The sequence below is a fragment of the Hippopotamus amphibius genome, chromosome 3 (assembly GCF_030028045.1).
Source record: "Hippopotamus amphibius kiboko isolate mHipAmp2 chromosome 3, mHipAmp2.hap2, whole genome shotgun sequence".
Lineage (NCBI taxonomy): Eukaryota > Metazoa > Chordata > Mammalia > Artiodactyla > Hippopotamidae > Hippopotamus > Hippopotamus amphibius.
Window position 1 is genome coordinate 136,913,356 of NC_080188.1, and position 21,271 is coordinate 136,934,626.

General features: G+C 45.9%; 1 protein-coding gene across 1 annotated transcript; it reads left to right on the forward strand.

The window, feature by feature from the left end:
• The first annotated feature begins 2,656 nt into the window (after positions 1-2,656).
• LRRC52 (leucine rich repeat containing 52) lies at positions 2,657-19,998 on the forward strand. The gene is made up of 2 exons (XM_057725625.1): positions 2,657-3,278; positions 19,673-19,998. The coding sequence occupies exons 1-2, from the start codon at positions 2,657-2,659 to the stop codon at positions 19,996-19,998; spliced, it is 948 nt and encodes a 315-aa protein (XP_057581608.1).
• The last annotated feature ends 1,273 nt before the right edge of the window (positions 19,999-21,271 follow it).

Sequence of the window (21,271 nt, forward strand, 5' to 3'; positions counted from 1 at the left end):
CAAGGCTATTCCTCGAGGTTAACCACTCATGCTATTCTGTTAAAATGGTAATACTCCGGAGAGACCCAGCCGCTGTGTGTCGGTCAATAAGCTTTAGTATGTCTTACTCATCTAAGGCTTTTCTAAGTGACAGCACTTGTAATCCTACGGCCAAAGAGGTAATCCTGAGCCTGAGGAAAAGTTGGTCTACATGAAAGGGCTGGAAATTCAATAGGGCAACCGGGAGACACTGCTTCCCTGAGGAAAGGAAGAGTCAGAAAGAGAAAGTCATGGAAGAAAAGGTGGACTTACTTCACTCAGCATGACAATCTCTAGGTCCATCCATGTTGCTGCAAGTGGCATTATTTCATTCTTTTTTATGGCTGGGCAGTATTCCATTGTGTACATGTACCACATCTTCTTTATCCATTCCTCTATCAATGGACATTTAGGTTGCTTCCGTGTCCTGGCTATTGTAAATAGTGCTGCTAGGAATATTGGGGTTCATGTATCTTTTCGAATTATGGTTTTCTCTGGATTATGGTTTTACCTGCAAGCCCCGGAGTGGGACTGCAGGATTATATGGTAGCTCAGGAGATTGGGATTGATATATACACACTACTATATATAAAATGGATAACTAATATTAAGGACCTACTGTATAGCACAGGGAACTCTACCCAATACTCTGTAATGACCTATACAGGAAAAGAACCTAAAAAAGACTAGGTACATGTATACATATAACTGATTCACTTTGCTGTACAGCAGAAACTAAAACAACATTGTAAATCAACTATACTCCAATAAAAAATTTAAAAATAAAAAATAAAGCATTGAGAAGATTTTTTTAAAGAAAGAGAGAAAAGGTGGAACATAAGCAAAATCACTCCAAGCCTTGGTAGGCCAGTCAGCAATCATCTCTCATCAAAAAGAAGCACAATACACACAGCCCCATCCGAATAAAGCATCCCCACCACACCCCACCATCAAACCACACTTTTGCCCCAGCCCCCAAAAGAAACAAACACTTCGGAAATTAATTCTTCTCCATAGACTTCATATACCAAATTCCTCTCCTGGGCAATCGTGTAAGATCTAGCCAGGATTTATTATTTTTAATTACAAGGAGAGGGTGATGCTTCTATCAATAAAATTCTGCTTCAATTAGTACAATTATCATTTGGGTCATTATTTTGAGTGTTTGAAATTTCTGCTTAAATAAGGTCACTTTCAATTCAGTAAACACGCCAAAGTCATCATCTTAATTCATGGCCAGTCACCCTGGGAATGCTGAGTAAGTAAACACAATCAAACATTAGCTAACCAGCCACAAATCCACTTGAGTTTATTAATTTCTCTCTTGGCAGAGAAGCAAGAAAAGGGAGCAAACCATCAGAGACATTCACGCATCATTCATTCAATAAATATTTATTACATAGCAGGGGCCAGGCACTGTGCTGAGCTAAATTTAGATTTCATTGCTTTATTAATATTCAGCTACATTATATGTGAATGTTTTAAATAATGAAATGCTATTTTCTCATAAATAAAAAATTTAATTCCTGAGATGCTTTTGCTTTGTTTCTGCCCGATGTGCGTTCTTCCATAGAGTGGATGATACACCCTAACTCTTAAGCTTTCAGACTCTCCATCCCTCCCTCCAAAAGACCCCCTCCCATCATCCCTCCAGCAGCTAGTGGATATAAACTCATACTAGAAGCACTAGTGAGGCCCTCACTATTTTAAAAGTTCTAGAATATAGATGGTAAGAAATAGTTCATAGCATTGCACTCAGATTTTTTTTTAATACATTTGGGTTTTGTTTTAGGGGGAATATTTATACTTGCCCAAAAAGCTTTTAAATACTAGTACACATATATATTCCAAACGCAGACAGGATTGTAGGCAAACTGGGAATAGAATCGTAAGAGTACCACCTTATCAGGGAATTTCCCTCTCCTCATTTCAAAGGAGCTCCCCACTCTCTCGCCCTTTCCCATCTTCTCCCCGACAACACCCGAAACAATGGCACCTATCCAAACTCAGTACCCAAGGAAGACACCCACACTGAGAACTGACCTCAGACAGGTCACTTTTCATACCAGTGCAAAAGGGAGTTGGACTGGAGATTCCGTGATCCCTCTACAGCCTGCGGATTAGGGGGTCCAGTCTAGTCTAATCCACTGCACCCCCCACACACACACGCACAGCCCCCCCCCACGACAGCCGGCTTAACGAGTTGCACAAAACACCCCCACACCACCCAGAAGAAGAGTCAGGACTCCCCCTCCCTCAGCGGGGCAGCCTCCGGAGGCTGCTGACATCACAAAGGTGTCAACTGGCAACCTCTTGGTCATGTGGCTCTCCCCTGGCTCCCCTTCACTTGCAAACGCAGGGAAAGGGTGAGACCTTTTAAAGCCGCCAAGCGGGCAGGCTTCCAGCCGCAGTCTGGGAGTGAGCAATCAGCAGACACCAAGCCGGGTGGCGGGGCATTGGGCCTCGCGTTTCAACTTCTGTTCAGTTCTCCTGTAATGGAAAATTGCTTTGCACAAAGCTAGAGAGTTACAGTTCTTTCCAGCGCCCCTCCCCCGCCCCGCCCCGCCGCTCGGCAGCCTCTGATCAGAGAGACAGCGCCCGCTGGAAAGTGGAAGGAGGGTAGTCGCTGCTTCTTACTATGTCCCTTGCTTCAGGCCCTGGGCCCGGGTGGTTACTCTTTTCCTTTGGAATGGGACTGGTATCGGGGTCAAAGTGTCCAAATAATTGTCAGTGTCAAGTCCAAGAAGTGATCTGCACAGGGAGCAGGTTAACTGAATACCCCTCTGACATACCCCTCAACACCCGGAGGCTGTACCTGAATGATAACAGCATCCGTTTTTTGCCAGCGATGAATCTAGGACTCCTCAGTGACCTTGTTTACTTGGACTGTCAGAAGAACCTGATTCAGGAGGTGATGGATTATACCTTCGTCGGGGTCTTCAAACTCATCTACCTCGATCTCAGCTCAAACAATCTAACCTTGATCTCCCCATACAGTTTCTCCGTGCTTAGCAACCTGGTACAGCTGAATATCTCCAACAACCCTCATCTGCTATCACTTAACAAGTACACCTTTGCCAACACCAGCTCTTTGAGGTATCTGGACCTCAGAAACACCGGCTTGCAGACCTTGGACAATGATGCCTTCACTAACCTCATAACACTGCAGACCCTGTACCTGAGTGGAAACCCCTGGAAATGCAACTGCTCTTTCCTGGACTTCACCATCTACTTAATAGTGTCCCATCTGAACCATCCAGGTGAGGACTTTGCTTGGGTGTGGGGACAAGGATGTGATGGTGTAGGAAGAATTGGTTCCAGAAGAGGTGAAGTCAAAAGATTGTCAGTGTGGGAGAGAAATCTGGGTAAAGCTGGGTGAGAGCATTCTTATTGCTGTGCAGGACCCATCCCTGGGTTGACTGGACAGGCAGTAAGGATTGGTAGGAAAAGTTCTAGAATAGCCATCCAAAAAGCTGAGTTCTGCTGGCACACTCAGCCCTTACTACGTGGCTGCCTTTGGGGAAGTCACAGTTTCTCCGAGCCTCAGTTTCCTGTTGCATAAAGGGGGGACAATAATGTCACCAAACATATAGAGGTGTCATGTCAACATGAAATGTGTGGAAGTGATAAAGTACTGTAACTGCACAGTGACAAAGTAGTACAGGGACACTGTATCTCATTGGTAAGCTATTTTAATCTGTTCAGTTCAGTGACTGACTTTTTCCAGGGTCTAAAAGTAAATTCAGTCATTCATAGCCAGTAGAAAATCCAGTGGTATCATATTTAGAAGGGAAAGTTCAATAGAGACGGAGGAGGGGCACATGAGCCATCTGGACGTGAACGAGAGAGGGAGAAGAGAGGGCTTTTGATATCGCCTTTGTCTTCAGATGCTACCCTCACAAGGAAGGAGAGAATGGCATGAATGGGTGGAGAATGGGTCACCAGTGCCCACTGTGTCAAGCAGGGAGATTCCAATCTTACAGGCAAGCTCTCAAGTCTTACCTGGTAGATTTCCAAGCCAGTTACGACCACTCTTTCCACTGGTGCCACCCCTCTGCCATGGTCCCTGGGGCACTCCAGTGCCTCATCCATTCTTCTTTTCAGTGACTTCACTGTCCCATTCTCATCCTTCAACTCCCCCCCCCCCCACCGATAGCACTTTTACAGGGAAGTCAGAGCTTCAGAGAAATGTGAAATAACCCCTCACAGAAAGCCTGGAGCCACGGATGTAATTAAACCCTATGAGAACCATTTCTTCTCTGCCTTCCCTGGGTGTGTGTTTTTGAAAATATTTTCATGCACCGGCTTCACAAAAGTCCTGCTGAAGTTTCCACCCTGAAGTCCTCCCCACGTGACAATATTCTAGAAAGATTCCTGACCAAAATGACAAACCTTAAGGGGCACTGGGGGAGAAGGAGCTGGGTGGTGACAGCTAGTAAAAATGTGCCCTCCAGGCAGGGGCTGAACTGTGATGGGGCAAGCGAGGTGCCCAAGATGCAAAACCGAAGGTGACACCAAGTGTGGGTGGCACCAAGAGTGACCGTCTCCTTTAATGTTGTGCCCGAGGCACCTCGCTCTGCTGCCAGGTACTTCAACTCGAGTGGGAATAAATCCAAAGGAACGGACTTTGTCAGACCATCTGAACAGTACTAATCATACAAGTAGATAGGAGCGGTTTCTTGGGGGCGTTGCCTGGCCTTGACAGAGATCATGTCTTCCACTTTTCTCAATGGCTGGTGCTGTGGTGGTTTCCAGAAAGGTCTCTAAAAGAGGGTCAGTATTAATCATTCTCAGGCACCAAATGTGATTCCCAAAGGAGATGGTCCCTGTCAGTGTCCACGTAATGAGCCTGTGGGCCAGCATCATTTTCTCTTGCCCCGTCGCCACCATTCATACACATTTTCTTTGAGCAGAAACCCCCACTTTGCCAGGAGGAACCCCCTGCTTAGCTGAAAGGGCGAAGTAGCTTGGCTTCTTCCCCAGTCCCTAAGCCTATCGCTTCACCACCCATCACATCTCCCTTAATAATGAATTGTGCTTATAAAGTTGTATCTTAGAATTTTCAGGCTAACTACTTTGGACTCTCTGACTCCATTCAATCCAGGATTGAATAGGATTATAAACCGATCTGTCTCACTGCATGTTTTCAAAAACATCAGAAACAGGTATCCAGCTCGTCAAGCTCATAAGTTCCTCGTGAATGAAGAGTCTGGCTTCTGAGGTAGACAAAGCTTTCATCCACTGGCCAGTGGGAGCTCCCCTACGCAGACACATGCACGTACCTGCACCCGCAATTGCCAATCTGCTCATCTCCCTCTGCTGCTTGGAGGCCTAGAGGAACCCTCCCAGCTCACTTCATACAGAAATATGGTCCCACTGCCCCCAGTTCACTATTTTTGTTTGTTTGGGTTTTGTTTTGTTTTTTTATTTATTTACTTTTGGCTGTGTTGGGTCTTTGTTGCTGCACGTGGGCTTTCTCTAGTTGTGGCAAGCAGGGGCTACTCTTTGTTGTGGTGCGTGGGCTCCTCATTGCAGTGGCTTCTCTTGTTGTGGAGCACAGGATCAAGGTGTGCGGGCTCAGGAGTTGTGGCACGTGGGCTCAGGAGTTGTGGCTCACAGGCTCTAGAGCACAGGCTCAGTAGTTGTGGCACATGGGCTTAGTTGCTCCGCAGTATGTGGGATCTTTCCAGCCCAGGGCTTGAACCTGTGTCCCCTGCATTAGCAGGCAGATTCTTAACCACCGAGCCATCAGGAAAGTCCCCCCAGTTCACTATTATTATCCCTTAAAAACATCAGTGAGCCCCAGGCCAAACATAGAACAATTTAGCCTTATATCAAGCTTTGCAACTGCTTAAGTTTTTTCACACACGCAGTTTCAATTTTTTTACTTTGAGTGTCACACCAACCCTTAAATTTTGTGCCCTAGAACTGTGGAAGAGGCTAGGATGGGTATTTTTAATCCCTATCTTATGGTTGAGAGGATAGACTGATTTCCCAAAACCGCACAGCTACTAAATGGCAAGAAAATGGTTTGAACCTCCTGATTTCAAATTCAGGTCTTTTTCCATGTGACTATTATCTCTTAAATCCTCAAATTACATAACTATGATCCAGTAAGTCACTTTAGTTATAAATGTAAGTCATGTTATAAGCGTATGGCCACAGCACCTAAATTTCAGCTTTGTTTCCTATCTGTTTACACCTGGAACTCACATAAGATCATTTTCATTGGATAATAAGCCCTAGCCATCATAAACTCATTATAATATGCCTGTACTTCCCTTGCAGACTGAGGTTTCACCCCTAATCTACCCAAACTCTAAAAGAATGAACCTAACCTCAGTGTTTGCTCTCCTTTGCATCATATTCACTCTGATTCTCCCTTCTCATACACACACACACACGAACACACAAGAACACATACATACATGCACATATACAAACACAAAGCTGCATCTACACAAACATACCATACAAACATATATACGTAATTACATACACACTCACCCACATGTTACAGATGCATGACACACATGCACATATAAATGCATACACAGCAACACATGAACACACACACACACATAAAGTTGAAAAGACTCACAAATAAAATTCATTAGATGCTTATCTTGCCCTTTAGCCAGACCTCAACATAATGGAAGATATTTATTTCATGTGACTCTCATATGATGATTCATGGCTCTGTTAGGTAGAAATATCTTTGCTACTTACAAACACTCTAGTTGAACTCTCAACCTTTAGCCCACCTATTATACCACATTTTCTATCAAAATGGTACTCTTTGGCATGTTCTAGAATGGGGTCTACACATCTTTTCCCCATGCGCCCAAATTTCAGGATAGAGGACAAATTTCTATGAAATAAGCTAAATAACTTGGTTGTTTATAAAGGAGAATCCAGCTTGAAGATGGGTTTCATTTTAGAGCCAGGGAGATACTAAACATTAGTATTGGGAGATTTTGCTTGCGGTGCAGTATTGAGGTCAGTATGACAGCAGAATTCCAGTATATAGACCCCTTGAAAAGCAACGCAGTGAAGTAAGGGACTTCCAGGCTACCACTCAGCTCACCCATTCATCCATTTAAATATTGACTGAGTGCCTAGGATGTGCCAAACACGTGCTCACGAAGGTAACTAGCCAAGAACCCTGGGGCTGTGTATGGAGACTCATCTGGCTACGGGCCGCCTGCACCATATGTGTCCCATGGTCCAATTAGGCACAGCAGAACTAACCTCTCTGGACAGAGCAGGACAGAAAGGCAAGCATGTATCTTTCAGGGTAGAGCAGGCACCTGGGACAGCCTCAGCTGTGGCCCAGGACGGCCACCATGCAGGCAAGAGAGCCCAGTGTTAAGAGCTCAGGTTCTGGAGTGAAACAGATGTGGATCATAACCCTGGCCCTGCCTCTTAGTATCTATGGGAGATCAGATAATTTACTTAACTCTCCACACTTCAATTTCCTCATCTTTCAGACAGGTCTAATCATAGGACCAATCTGTCTAGGGCTGGTATAAGGATGAAATGAGAACACTTATAAACTGCCATTAGCATTAAGGCTGCCACACCATAAACATTAATAAACAAATGGTTCACAGATGTAGGAGAGACACAGAGGGTAGCAGATATCAGTCAGGTGGTTCCTGGGGCAAGCATTGGGCTTCAGGAAGGCTCAGCCGTTGTCAGAGGACAGGGTACTCTGCCCAGGAGACGTGACTGTACAGATGCATGTGGGCACATAAATAGGCTGTGAGAAGGTGGGCAGCAGGTCCCAGGACTCTAATCCCTGAGAAAATGGGACAGAGGGAATCCTGGAGGGAGTTGGATATTGAACAACTTATGAATACAGGGGTTCAGACCCTGGGGAACACAATCAGAAGCCCAAATCAAGGCTTAGTCTCTGCTCGGGCCACGAGACGCAGGGCTGGGCCAGGGGCAGCAACGTAGCTCTTCCTAAGTCACCTGAGTCTGGAACTGAAGTTCTACCTTAAAGACAAGCCCCACTTCCAGAAACAGGTGTGGACATGCAGACATATTTCAAGGGATGAGGGCAAGGAGATCAGTTCAGCTATGGGGCAGACATGGCCTAGGGAGAAAGAAGTCACCTACATGGTGCAATTTTGTCATCTGAAAAGTACTGAGCAGTACCTTTGCCCCAGTCTCTCCCCATCCACTGCCAACCATTTGACTAAAATTAGCCATTAGGGATTCACCCTTCTGGGTCCCCAAAAGTGCCCCAGTCTTGAAGAGGACTCTGAAAAATACACAAATTCCTGGGCGGAATAATACAGGTGTCCTTAAGCTTTTATCAGCTTTCATATCAGAGGGAAGAGTGAATTCTTGGGAAATCCAATTAGCTAAGGTGAACTCTGCAACAGTGGAGAACCTTGAAGGATGTCAAGGTCTAGGAAAGAAATGGAGAGGTCTTAAAAGGAAAGAAAAAAAAAAGACATGAGGGCAACAATATACCCTTCCCCTATGTCACACTTTGGCTAAGTTTGCCCCCCACAGAGGGCTGTAGAGGAGGCTGAATGTTTTATTCACCTTATTTCATCACAAGGCTGTAGCAAATAGGAAGATCAAAACTTCCCCGTATTGACAAGAGATTTGGTGCTATTATCAAAGGTCTTCATCAAAGGGAACCCTCCAATGATATACTCACCAGATGCACTGAAAACTGCCCAGTTCTCAAAGAGTTCATGTATCCACTTTCCAAACATAAAAATCATAGCAGAAACCAACGTGAGTTGAAACATGCTGGTTGCCTGGGTGCTCTGATCGATACAGCGTTAAAACAGATCCACAGATGCCATTACTTTTTTGGCTCAGGTCAGCAAATAGGAAGACTAATTCCTGGCCAGAACTGTAATTTTCCAGTCATTAATGCTGTTTGAAGGTGAGAGTGGAAATTGGGCTCTTCCCAGGATGGAGCTCTCCAGCAGGGCAGGGCTGAATGCCTCTGAAGATGCTCTCAAAAACTCCTGCAGCTCTAAGCTCCTGGATAGAAATAAACCTGGCTTCCTACCTCCCCTCTACCCTCAAAGTCTGGTCCAGCGCTGTCCTACAAAAGCTTCTGCAGCAGTAGAAATGGTCTACATCTGGGCTGTCCAATACACTGCCTACTAGACACATGTGCCTACTGAGCTCTTGAAATTAGGCTAGTGGAACTCAGGAACTGAATTTTCAATTTTCTGTCATTTCAATTTATTTAAAAAGCCACATGTATGGCTAGTGGCCACCATATTAGTCAGGGAAGCCTTTTAATATAGGATGTTTAAGCTGGAGCTTTAGAATCTAGCCTCCTCCCAGGTAGCTGGCTATAGAGCCCAGCCCAGCATGGAGATCTTCTGACATTCAAGTTCAATAGTTTCCCCCACGCCATGATATTTTCTTACTATCAGGCACATCACAGTCCATTCAACTCTAAAACATTTATTGTATGTCTAGTATGTGCCCAACATTGTATTATAATGTTGGGGTACTTTATCACAGGGAAAGAAGTCATAATTCCTGTCTTTAATATGATAAATCTAGGGGTACAAGAGAGAGGAAATTTGGTTGAAAGCCAGGAAGCCTGATCCCAAACATGCCAATGTATGATTTGGGGCAAGTCGCTTTTCCCTCTGAGTCTCACTTGTCTCTGAAATAAGGCAATAGGATTAGATACGCTATAAGACCCCTTCCAGTTGGCAGCCTATGTGCCTAAATAGAAAGATAAGATGCATGTAGATGAAGGAAGAGGAGAGCAGTGGTCAGCATGCGGGGTCCCAGAGGAGCAAGTGCATGCTGGGTCGGTGTCGAGGTGCAGGTGTTCCCAGAGACAAGGGCTGCACTCTCCCACCTCCGTCTTAAGCACCCTCCACTGGGCTAGAACAAAGCCTCCCCCCCTCAGGTCCTCAGTGCCCTAGACTTTCCTCCCAGGCCCAGCCTGCTCAACCAGCAATTCTCAAACTCTAATGAATACAAGAAACCAGGCTCCACGTCCAGAGATGATGACTCAGTGAGCTGCTGGGGTAGGTGCTCCTTAGGCCACATTTCAAGAAAGCCTATGACAATGGTCCGGATTCTAGCTCTACAGTGGCTGCTCCAACTGATGAATACACTGATTTGCACTGAGATATTAGCAGGTGATAATGTTTTGATGTATCTCCCTCCAGGGGCATTTGCAATGCGACAGGGAACAGCCAGAACCAGTGAGAATTCAGAAAGTTACAGGCCACTAGCGTAGACGCAGGGATAGCTTCAGGACAGAGGGTCCATCTATATTCGCCCTTAAATTATCGTCCCTAGGCAGTCCTGCTCAGTCCAACGGTGGGGCCCACAAGTCACAAAAGAGGAGTCTGGGCAGGAGTGCTGCCGAGGCAGGGGGACAAAGCCACTCAGGGACATCTGCAGGGACCAGATGGGCTGGGTCATGTGCTGTTTCAGGTCCAAGTCATTTTGAGGGCATTTTGAACAGGGAACATCTTAGTTTCATTCTGCGGCGATTTCATCCTGTAGTCAAGGCTGCTGTAATAGGATAATGGCCCCATTTCAACCCACCAAGTACAAAGTCATCTACAACTGTGCCAAAACTTAGATTTCCAGAATGAATTCAGGTCCTCACACTCTTCCACTATTAATGCTAACGCATCTCCTCCATCAGGAACATTGCAATAAAGGCCAGACACCAAACAAGGGACCAGCTGGGCAGCAGACATTGCCAAGACTGTCACCTGTCCTGTTAGCACGTCTCTCCCACCTCATCACGGACACCCTGGCCTTGTGGCTCCCTCCTGCTGAGAGCCAGAGGAGCAGCCTCATGAGGGCAATGAGGGGGCGGGGGGGGGGGGGGTGCAACCGGGTCAGTGATCCCTAAACCATCCAGAAAATTCAAAAGGGTTGGAGTGGCAAGCATGTGCGGTTTGGCAAGGACCCTGGGTGATTCTCACACACTCTCTAACTCAGCCCCATTGGAATCCCTGAGGGTGGGTGATCTAAAGTTCCCTCAAACTCAGAAATGCCAGACCTCTGTACATGGCCCCTCTGGTCACCCAACAGCACTCACACCCCGGGAAGGAGGCCTTGCAAGGTCAACCAAAGCAGCCAGCTCAGTTTCTTCATCTCTAGAGATGAAGAATTCCCCAAACTAAAAGTAATCCTGCAAAGCGTGAATGCAGCTAGAAAGAGAACCAGGGCTCAAGCCATCTAGGGCCTTCATTTACGACTTTCTAGGGAACATGCAATGTATCCTGAGAAATTTGGAAGGCAGGCAAGATGGATACCAGGCTAGGAGGCTCCTGTGGGCATTCAGGCAAGAGAGGACCACAGCCTATGACAGCAGTGTGGACGAAGAGGTACTGACAGGTCAGGAGGAGCTGTTTAGAAGGTAGAAACAACAGGACTTGGGACTGAACTAGACCCTCTCAGAGTTCCCTGTACTTCCTTTGTGACTCCTGGCACAATTCTGAGTAATTAACAGATTTGTATTAATTTAACATTTATCTTGCCTGAAAGACAGGAAGGTCTATAAGAGCAAAGAGTAGGTCTGAATCTTCAGAAAGATTCAGACACAGAGAAAACGCTCAAGAAATATTTGAGTGAATAAAAAATCAATGAGATGTGGAAAATAAAGGAAAGGAAAAAAATCAAGTATAACTCCCAAGACTTTGGCTTGGACAACTGTGGGGGCTCCACTGAGAGGAGGGGGCAGTGAGGGGGTTAGGGGAAAAGCCAAGTCACATCTTGAACGTGTTGAGTGGGAGGTCTTTGTGAGCTAGGAGCCATTTGGATGTTCTGACCTGAAATTCAGAATAGAGGATAAAATACATGTTTGGAAATCATCAGCTCACTGGTGATCATCAAAACCAAACAATGGATGATATCAGCCAGGGAATGAGTTTAGAATGAGAAGGTAATAGGGCAAGGACAGAAGCTGTAGGGAATGCTAACATATTGAAGGATCAAGTAAGAAGAGCAGAGAGCTGAATAAAGTGAAGGGACCAGCAATGGAAATATGATGCAGGGTGGTGTGGTCTTCTAGACAGAGGGAAGAGCAAGTGCAAAGGCCCTGGGGTGGAATGAACTCAATGTAGTACAAGGTTAATATGGCTGAAGCCAAGTGAAGCCAAGGGAAGAAATGAGGTTAAAAAAATCAGAGGCCATATCATATAGGACCTATGGGCCATGGAGAGGCTTTTGATTTTATTCTAAATGTGATAGGAAGTCATGAAAGGGTTTTGAGCAGGGAAGTGACATGATCTGTGATTTACAGCTGGCTCTCACTGCTAGATGGGGAGAGACTGGGGAAAGAGGTTATCACAGTTCAGGTGAGGGAGGACAGTGGCTTGGTCCAGAAGACAAGAAGAAGTGAGAATCGGGATATATATTGAACATCGGACTAAGAGGATTGGCTCATGACTTGAGTTATGGGATGTGAGAGAGGAAGCAAGAAGGACTCCCGAGTTTCTGCCCATGCTGCTGGTGAACGGTGCTGCCCTTCCACCACTGAACTTTTCTAACTTGCCTATTATCCATGAGGATGATAACTGTCCACTATCTGGATTTTTCTGAGAAGATGGGTAGTTATTCAGCAGGTCCAGCTCTAGGCCAAACTGAGAGCAAACGAGGGTTTGCCATTAGCTCCCGAAAACTGCCTGGCACCATCCCCCAGGCCTGTTGCATAGCTGGCTCCCCTCCCCCATCAAAACCTGCTAAGAAAGGCAGTAGCAGGGGTTCCTCAAGGGAGGGCTTAGGTCATTGGCTTCTTTTTCAAAGGACTTCACACTTTAAGCCTTATTCTTTCAGTGGAATGAAAGATCCTCTCTCCTGCTGATGGAATTCTGGGTACTGACAAGCACATGAGAAGCGTTATGAGGAAAAGGGGTCTTTCTACCTCTAAACCTTGCCCATATATAACCGCTTATACCAAAGACCAATCCTGTAGCCTAAAGCACCTTTAAAGCACAGGAATAATCAGGTTGAACTTGCTGGATTTCAAGGTTGTTCCTGTAATGTTCCAAGAGTCTATGAATCAGGTTTAACCTTGACCAAAATACGAACCAAGGGAAAAAATTGTATCACATAAGAACTGTACTGCCCAAGCCCAAATCATCCAAAGCCAAGGATGCTTTAGACCAGGAGTCAGACACACTTTCTATAAAAGAGCAGATAATAAATATTTTAAGCTGTGCAAGTCTTTGTTGCAACGACCCACTCTTGTCATTTGTAGTGTGAAAGCAGACATAGAAAATACATGAATAAATAGGCACGGCTGTGTTCCAATAAAACTTTATTTACAAAAACAAGCCAGGGGATGGATTTGGCCCACAGATTGTAGTTTGCTGAAGCCTGGCTCGAGCCATCAAGGAAAGACAGCTGGGTGATAAGGAAAAGGAGCTCTAGGGAGGCAAAGGTAGGAGCCAAAGGCAGGACTAGAAATGCTCAGGAGACCATACATGAGGGTCTAAGAAGGGGGCCTTGCTGTCTAGTTGGCTTTATTGGTGCTGGGCTGCTATATGGTCCAATCTAGGTTCCCCTCTAGGGAGTCTCCTCTGGGCCACTCACAGTCCAGCAGAATATAATAGTGATCCCTTCAAATTCCATCAGAAACCAGTCCTAAACAGCAAGGCCAAATATATGAGTTTAAAAATTGCTGTATGAGATTAAACCAATATTCCACCCATTCTCTCCTGTATGCATTCAGTAGACACTTATCAAGCCACTATTGTGTGTGAGGCACTAAGGATACAAGGGTGAACAAATAGGGTCTCTGCTCTCAGACTGTAATTGGGGAATAATAATAACTACCTTTTGCTGCCATGCCTGCAGCCCTTGCAACCTCACTCCCTCCCCATCTGCACTTACCCTCATTTCCTTCTCTGAAGTCTCAGAGGACAGTTCAAGGCTTACCCCTCCATTTGGTCCTGGAGACCATCTGTTCCTGCCTCCTCCAGGACGTCACACCCCTTAGCTCACTGAATCCTCCCCAAACGCTCACAAGGTAAGCAGGGATTGGTATTAGCCTAGTGTAGAGTAGCCCAAGGTGGCCAGAGGTTAGCTGACTCACCTATGGTCTTCTATCTCCCCAGGTTCCCTTTCCTCCAGGTGAGCATTATGTCAATGACTTTGATCCCAAGGGACATTAATAACAAACAATATTTAATTCATGCAACAAGCATACTTTGAGCTCTAGTATGTGTTAAGCACTGTTCTCGATGTTGGGGACACAACAGTGAAAACAACTGCATGCCTTCATGGAGTTCATCATCTAGTGGGTGGAGGCAGACAAGTGAATCGGTAGTACATCCACTTCCTTGACAAATACACAACTTAGCTGGAGAAAAAATAAGAAAAGAGACAAAATGCCAAACATCTAATGATGCTCAGGCAAGCTAGGGCCTAAGGAGGAGAAATGGGGAAATTAAGCCTTTCTCTAGGTTCCAGGTAGAAGGTTTATGACAAAGTGCTTAGGCTGGTAGAAACTGGTATTTGCTCTCCAAGGCGGTTGCAGTGTAATTGCGAGAGAAGTCTCCAAATTCCATCCTCTCACTTCACATGGCCACCACATCAAGGCTGGCCTCCTCCACTCAGCCCAGAGAGTTCCTGAGCCAGACTGGCCAGGGAGCTCAGAGCAGTCTGCTCCTCTGGGGAGCCAAGCAGACCCCAGAACTGTGGTCACTTCTGCAGACCAAGAAAGGAGCAGTTCCTCTTAAAACCACTGGGTTCAAGCTGGCTTTCTGAAGGAAGGATTCCTGTGCTCCTGCACTAACTAGTGTGGTTCTGGGCCCCCAAAACTCTTGCTCCTCCATGCATTTGATTTTGGCAGACTGGTTTTCCACCTGTGAGCAATGTGCCGCTTGTGGAACTAAGTAACGGGGTAGTTTATGTTTCCTCAGGAACTATTTGCAGGAAGAATTTAAATATTAATGATACCTGTAATTGTACCTGGGCACTTTAACTGGGGCAAATGCCCTACACCCATGAAGTGGAGCTGAGGAAGGGATAATATGGGGCTTAGTCACCTGTCTGTAATGTGAATGAAAGCCTTGGGATTGTGCAGTGCACAGCATACACAACAGTACCTGGTAGCCTTTTCTCAGAGTCAAGGAGATCAAGAAAGTCAGAGAGGGAATAATTGATGAACAATTTATTCATTGTGCAGCCTGGGAATAATTACAACTACTTAGTGGGGTGCTCAAGAGTAGCATTTAATTTTGTGAAGCATCTTATGTGGTGCCTAGCACATGTCAGACACTCCAGGATGAGTAGATGGGTCTATAAACTCTGAAGTCATCATACGAGACTAGGAAAAGAATGCACGACTAACAAGCTAAATAAAAGGAGATGAAATAATAAAATAGAGGGAACACAGTCAAGGGATAGTCTCATTTAAAAAGTGGGACAAATGGAAAACAAATAGGTAATCAAATATATCAGTCTAACATTAAATGTTAATGGGCTGATTAAAATACAAAGTTTGCTAGGCTGGATGAAAAACAAAGCCCAGCTACATCCTGCTTACTAAATGTACTTTAATTGTAGAAATATAGAAAGATTAAAAGTAAAAGGATTGGGAAAGCTACACGATGCAAACACTAACCAAAAGAAATTTGGTTCAGCCATACTAATGTCATCAAACAAAGCAGACTTTAAGGTAAGAGGCATTACTAAGGATAATGAGTGATATCAATCAATGAGAAAAGGGTAAATCTACCAAGAAAAGGTAACAGTTATAACTTTATATGCATCTAATAACATAGCTTCAAAATATGTAAAGCAAAACTTGGCAGAAATATATGGGGAAGTAGACAAATGCATAATCATAACTGGTGACTTTAACATACTTCCCCAGTAACAGATAACTAATAGGCTGACAGTAACTGAGACAATAGTTTTGAAAAGTCAATAAAAAGTCAAAAAATATTAAAAGTCAATAAAGACATAAATAAAAATCAATAAAGTCATAGAAGACCTGTATCAAAGCATACCTTAATTGACATATACAGAACGATGTATTCAACAAAAACAGAATATTTTTTTCAGTACACATGCAAAAATTACTAAAATTGACTTCATGTCCAGCCATAAAGCAAATTCTCAATAAATCTCAAAGGATTGAAATCATAAAGCGTATGTCTCTGACCACAGTAGAACTGAACTAGAACTCAATAATAAAAAATTACTAGAAAATCCCCAAATATTTAAAAATTAAGTAATTCATTCAATGAATGATAGCTCTTATTAACAAGAGCAGTAATGGTCAGACATGGGTTAGGTCATCAAGAGCTAAAAGTCTGTGTAGGACAGAAAAGATGCACCCCTTTTTTAGCAAGTAACCACCAAGCAAGGTAGAATGTGATAAACAAAGGGAGTCCAACTCGAGGATGGAAGATGCCTTAGAGGACTGGGACAGGGAGGGTGGGGGGGGACTCGAGGGAGGGAGGGAATACGGGGATATGTGTATAAAAACAGATAATTGAACTTGGTGTACCCCCCAAAAAAAAAATACATAATTTTTTTAAAAATTGCATTCTCCTGAATAGGAGAACACTTACTATCTTAACGTAAAAAAAAAAATAAAATAAAATTATACCTAATCAAAAAAAAAAAGATAGAATGTGATAGGTGCAGTAAGAATGATACTAGGAAATGCTATAGATGAGTTCACAGTGGGAACAATCACGTGACCTCTGAATTATGAGGATGGGGGTTTGGGGAAGGGCTCCTGTGGGTAGATGCATTTACACTAGACCTTTCAGGATAGGAAGGACCTGATCACGCAAAAACTGGAGGAAGAGATGTTTGATGCAATAAAAGCAGTGTAACAAAGCTAGCTACAGATAAGGGGGAGATGTAATCAAGGAATAAAGATGGTTTAATTTGACTGGAACAAAGGGTGGCTTAGTGGGAGAACTGAGAAGTAAGGTGGGAAAGGTAGGAGGGGGCAGATGCTGAGGGCTCTGAACAGTAAGCCAAGTGGCCTGGATGTTATTCTGAGCCCCACAGGGAAGTCGAGGCGGGTTTGAGCCAGAGTGTGCCTGGCAAGAGGCGAGCTTGCAGAATGGGAATCTGGCAGGAGTGTGTGAAGTGGTCCCGAGCTGGGAAACTGGGAATGGGTGGAGACAGACCTGCTGGGAGGTGAGGAGAGCTCACACCTTGGCGGTGACAGGCAGTGAAGTGGGGAGAGAGAATGCAGCGGTAGAAAAACCCTCCCCACAGAGCCACCCACATCCCTCACTTAAAAGCCGCCTAACAATGCATTAAAATCACTGCCTAATTGCTCCTTTCAAGGTAATGCTCCAAAATGGGGAAATATGCGTTTGATGTTTAGTCTCATCTCTGCCGCCCAAGCCCCAATTTGAAAGCCTAATCTTTTTAAAAATAGAATGAGATAAACCCCCCTAGACACCCCTAGGCACACACCAGACCCTCAGAATCCCACGTTCCTCTTTCTCAAACACCTCTTTCTTTGTATATTCGCATGTGTCTCTGGCAGCTTGGGTGACCTGAGCCCTGTCTTGCTAGAATTCTTGAAGACTGCAGGAGCCTCCCCTGCTCCTCACCAGCCCCACTCTTGGACCTCCTGGGTAACGCCCCAGAGGACCTGGAACCAGGCTGACTAGAGAAAAGCCTTGCAGTGTAATTGCGTTCCTGCCCCTTTTCAGCATCCTGAGATGGAGGCCTAAGGCCCCTTTCCCTCTCCCTTGAGCCAGGGTGGCCCTGAGGGCCACTGTCCCACACTCATTCTAGAGAGGGGCTTCTTCCTCTCCTTTCCCCTGTAATCTTTGTAAACAGCAGATGTGCAGTCCCCTATGTTGGCTTCCTCTTCCTGTGTCTACAGCCTCCTCCATCAGGGAGTCCTCACAGCATCACAGACTGCAGGCCATCTTCCTGAAGGTAACAATCGACTTCACTGTAGGTGCATTGACCCAGAACCAGGGTGCAGGGAATAGTGTCCAGCTTGGAGAGGACTTACCGCTCAGCCTGGACAGCTCTCTCCGGCCACCCAAAACTAGCTGCCCCCTCCCCAGTCAGCTCACTTCTATATTCCTTTCCCTAATTCTCCTGCTTCTAGCTGCAGTCCAAACCTGATTTCCCTCACTTCCTTGCTCACGGAGGATATCAGTGCCTTCACATAGTCTGGAGTTTCTACACTGGTCTAGTGGAAGCTTCTCCCCACACTATCCTCTCTCTGTATCTCTCACTTCTGCCAAACAAGCTCAGGTAGCTCAGTCTGGGTTTTCTGTCGCCTGTCCAAGCCTAGATCCTGCAGGTTATCCAGAACCTTCAAGTTAGGAAATCTTCCCAAGTCTCAAGTTCCCTTATGTGTAAAACAAGGATGATAATGTGTGTCGACGTTGTTGTTAGAATTAAATGAGATAGCATTTGTATATTACAAAGCATGTAGACAGAACTTGGTAAATATCAGCTGTTATCATGATTTTGATCATAACTGTCTCAAGCTGTGGTCTCAACCCTGAATGTAAACTCATTTATCTAATGCCTGCTGCATATATTCACGTGGACACCTCAGCATCCGCATGGTGGAGTATCCATGGAACTAGAGAACTGCGGGGCTGACGACAGAGCTGAGTAGTCTGTGCGACTACTGTGCACGGTGTATCGTGCACACTATTGTGTACAATAGCTCGCCTTCTCACCTGTGGCAGTTAAATCCTCACAACTACCCTGAGAACAGGTATCATTCTTTGTAAGGTGAGGCAATGGGATTCAGAGACAGAGTTAGACATCCTGCTGAAGTTTACAAAGTTAATATGTGACAGTGGGTTTGAACCCTAGCCTGTCTGGCTCCAGAGCCCACTTTGCCTTCTATTCTGTACTGAAGTCTGTAGTGCTTGGTGTGGGGAAGTGCTCAGAGAAGGAGCCAGGCTGCTGAGTCAGTGGCTAAAAAGGACTGAAGACTCCCGTAGATCATGTGATCAGCCAGTGCTACCAACATCATCACTGAGAAGCAGAACTGCTTCCCGTATTGGCTGTCTCTTCTCCCTGAGCTCCCCCTTGATTTCTCCAGGTGGGGGATGTGCAGGGCTGGGGGTGGGGGGGTGCAGAGAGCACACAGTAGGCATTTCCAAAGAATCTTGTCCTTCCTAAGTGGCGTGCGATGGCCTTGGGTGACCTTAGTGATCCCAGGCTGGGCTCAGGCACAGAAGAAGAGGAAGGGACAAGGTGGCGGGGGAAGGTGGGGGTCAAGAAGAGGAAGGGGAGACAGGGATGATGAGCATGGGTGGAGCTCTGCGGAGTGTCAGCACTCCATGGCGATCTTGCTAAAGTTTCCTCCCAGCTCCTGCTGTGGTCTCTCATTCCTTGAGGAGCCTTAAAAAGCAAAGCCTATTTTCAGGAGGTGACCTGAATGCAGCTAAGCCTGGAGCAAAAAGCAGTCCAGGTGCAATCTCAAACCTTAAGGTGACCAGAGATCACCTGGGGACCTTGTTAAGATGCAGATTCTGATTCAGAAGGCCTTGGGGTGGTGCCTGAAATTCTGTGCTTCTAACAAGGTCCAGGAGATGCCGATACCACTGGCCTGCAGACCACACTTTGAGTAGAAAGGGTCCAGACAGCCTCTCCTGGTCCCTGTTGGCCTCAGGACCCTGAGAGTTCTGCTGTCTCAGCACTCTGCCTGCTGTCTGTTTCCTCTTAGATGAACAAAATGCCACGTGCGTGGAGCCCACAGAGCTGGCAGGGTGGCCCATCACGAAGGTGGGGAACCCGCTCCGGTACATGTGCATCACGCACCTGGACCGCCAAGACTACATCTTCCTGCTCCTCATTGGCTTCTGCATCTTCTCTGCGGGCACCGTGGCCGCCTGGCTGACAGGCGTGTGCGCCGTGCTCTACCAGAACGCCCGCCGCAAGTCAAGTGAGGACGAGGCAGAGGACGAGCATGGGCAGAGGGTGGAAGTCAGCAGGAGGATTTTTCAAAGCAGGGTGGACTCAGGCCAGGATGGGTTCCCTCAGCTGATTTAGTTGCCAGGGCCTGCTGTCCGATGGACCTTTCCCAGGCTCTCTGTCTTCCACCTCGCCCTCCCCTTCCCACTCCTCAGAGCTGTCTTAGAGATTGAAGCTTACTAGTAAAATACATAAAACGTCTGGTGGCCATTTCACAGGTTGGTCCTTTCCCCTTCAACCAGCCCAAGGACAATTCCTTGAGCTCAGAAGGATGGCATAGAACAAAGTCTAGAGGAGCTTTTAGAGGCATCTAAATGCTAAGGAAGGCCACCCCGCATCTAAATGCTAAGGAAGGTCACCCCGAAAGCGGGCCAACTTGTGTTTGATGAGTACCTGCTATGCCCCTAAATTAAGTGCTGGAGGGAGGGATATGAGAAATACAGGGTTTAAGATCTGTCCTCAAAGAGCAACAATTTTTGAGGGGGGAGGGAAGGGAGGTAGTCAAGATTAATATGAGTCAAATGGAGAAAAATATAAGACAAAATGACAAGAACTAACATGAATGGAATAGGTCTATGGGCTGCCTTCACACTTCACTTCATAATTATCGCAACAATCCTAGTTTATAGTGACACTAGTTTACCCAAACGGTACAGACTGTACAGACTCCCAAAGTCCACGTTCTTTCCTTTAAATAAAGCTGCCTTTCCAAGAAATATTTAGCAACAAAACCAGAGGTTCACTGTGTCAGCCTTGGACAAAACGAAGGAGAGAGGCACCAGGAGGCAGCCAGCACTTACTGAGGCCTCACCAAGTGCCCAGCATCCTACCACACTTCAGACATGTTTTCTCATGGGGTTAATCTTCATAATAACTGTGTCAGCTGGTCAATGTTACCTCATCAGAGCTAAGTAACCAGCTCAAGATCACATAGACGGCAAGAAGCAGAACAACTGCTGAGCCCCTATCCGCCTGACCCCAAAGCCTATGCTCCACGCACTGTGACCTCCTGTCTCTGATAAACCGAGAGAATAGCTAAGTATGCACCCACGTGGTCCTGCTCTCAGGACTGCTTAGAGGAAGGGAAAGAGAGCAGAAGACAGGCGTGGCTCAACCCAAAGACTCATTCCAGGTTTTCCCTTTCTCTCTACCCAGATCAAATCATGTTCACATGCAAGACTCAGATCAAAGCCCCACCCGTGGAGCTGGCTGTCCCTAAACCCCCAACCAGACCTGCCTTTACCTCTGCACTTCCACTGCACATTGCACATTATTCCCTTAAATTTGCATGCCATGGTTAAGAGCACAGGTTCCCAAACAGGGTTCCTATCCCCAGGTATGTCCTTACCCC

What these genes read in the sequence shown, in the direction of transcription:
- LRRC52 (XM_057725625.1), top strand. Translation starts at nt 2,657, where the DNA reads ATGTCCCTTGCTTCAGGCCCTGGGCCCGGGTGGTTACTCTTTTCCTTT. An exon ending in GTCCCATCTGAACCATCCAG is followed by an intron (nt 3,279 to 19,672) that starts GTGAGGACTTTG and finishes GTTTCCTCTTAG; the next exon opens with ATGAACAAAATGCCACGTGC.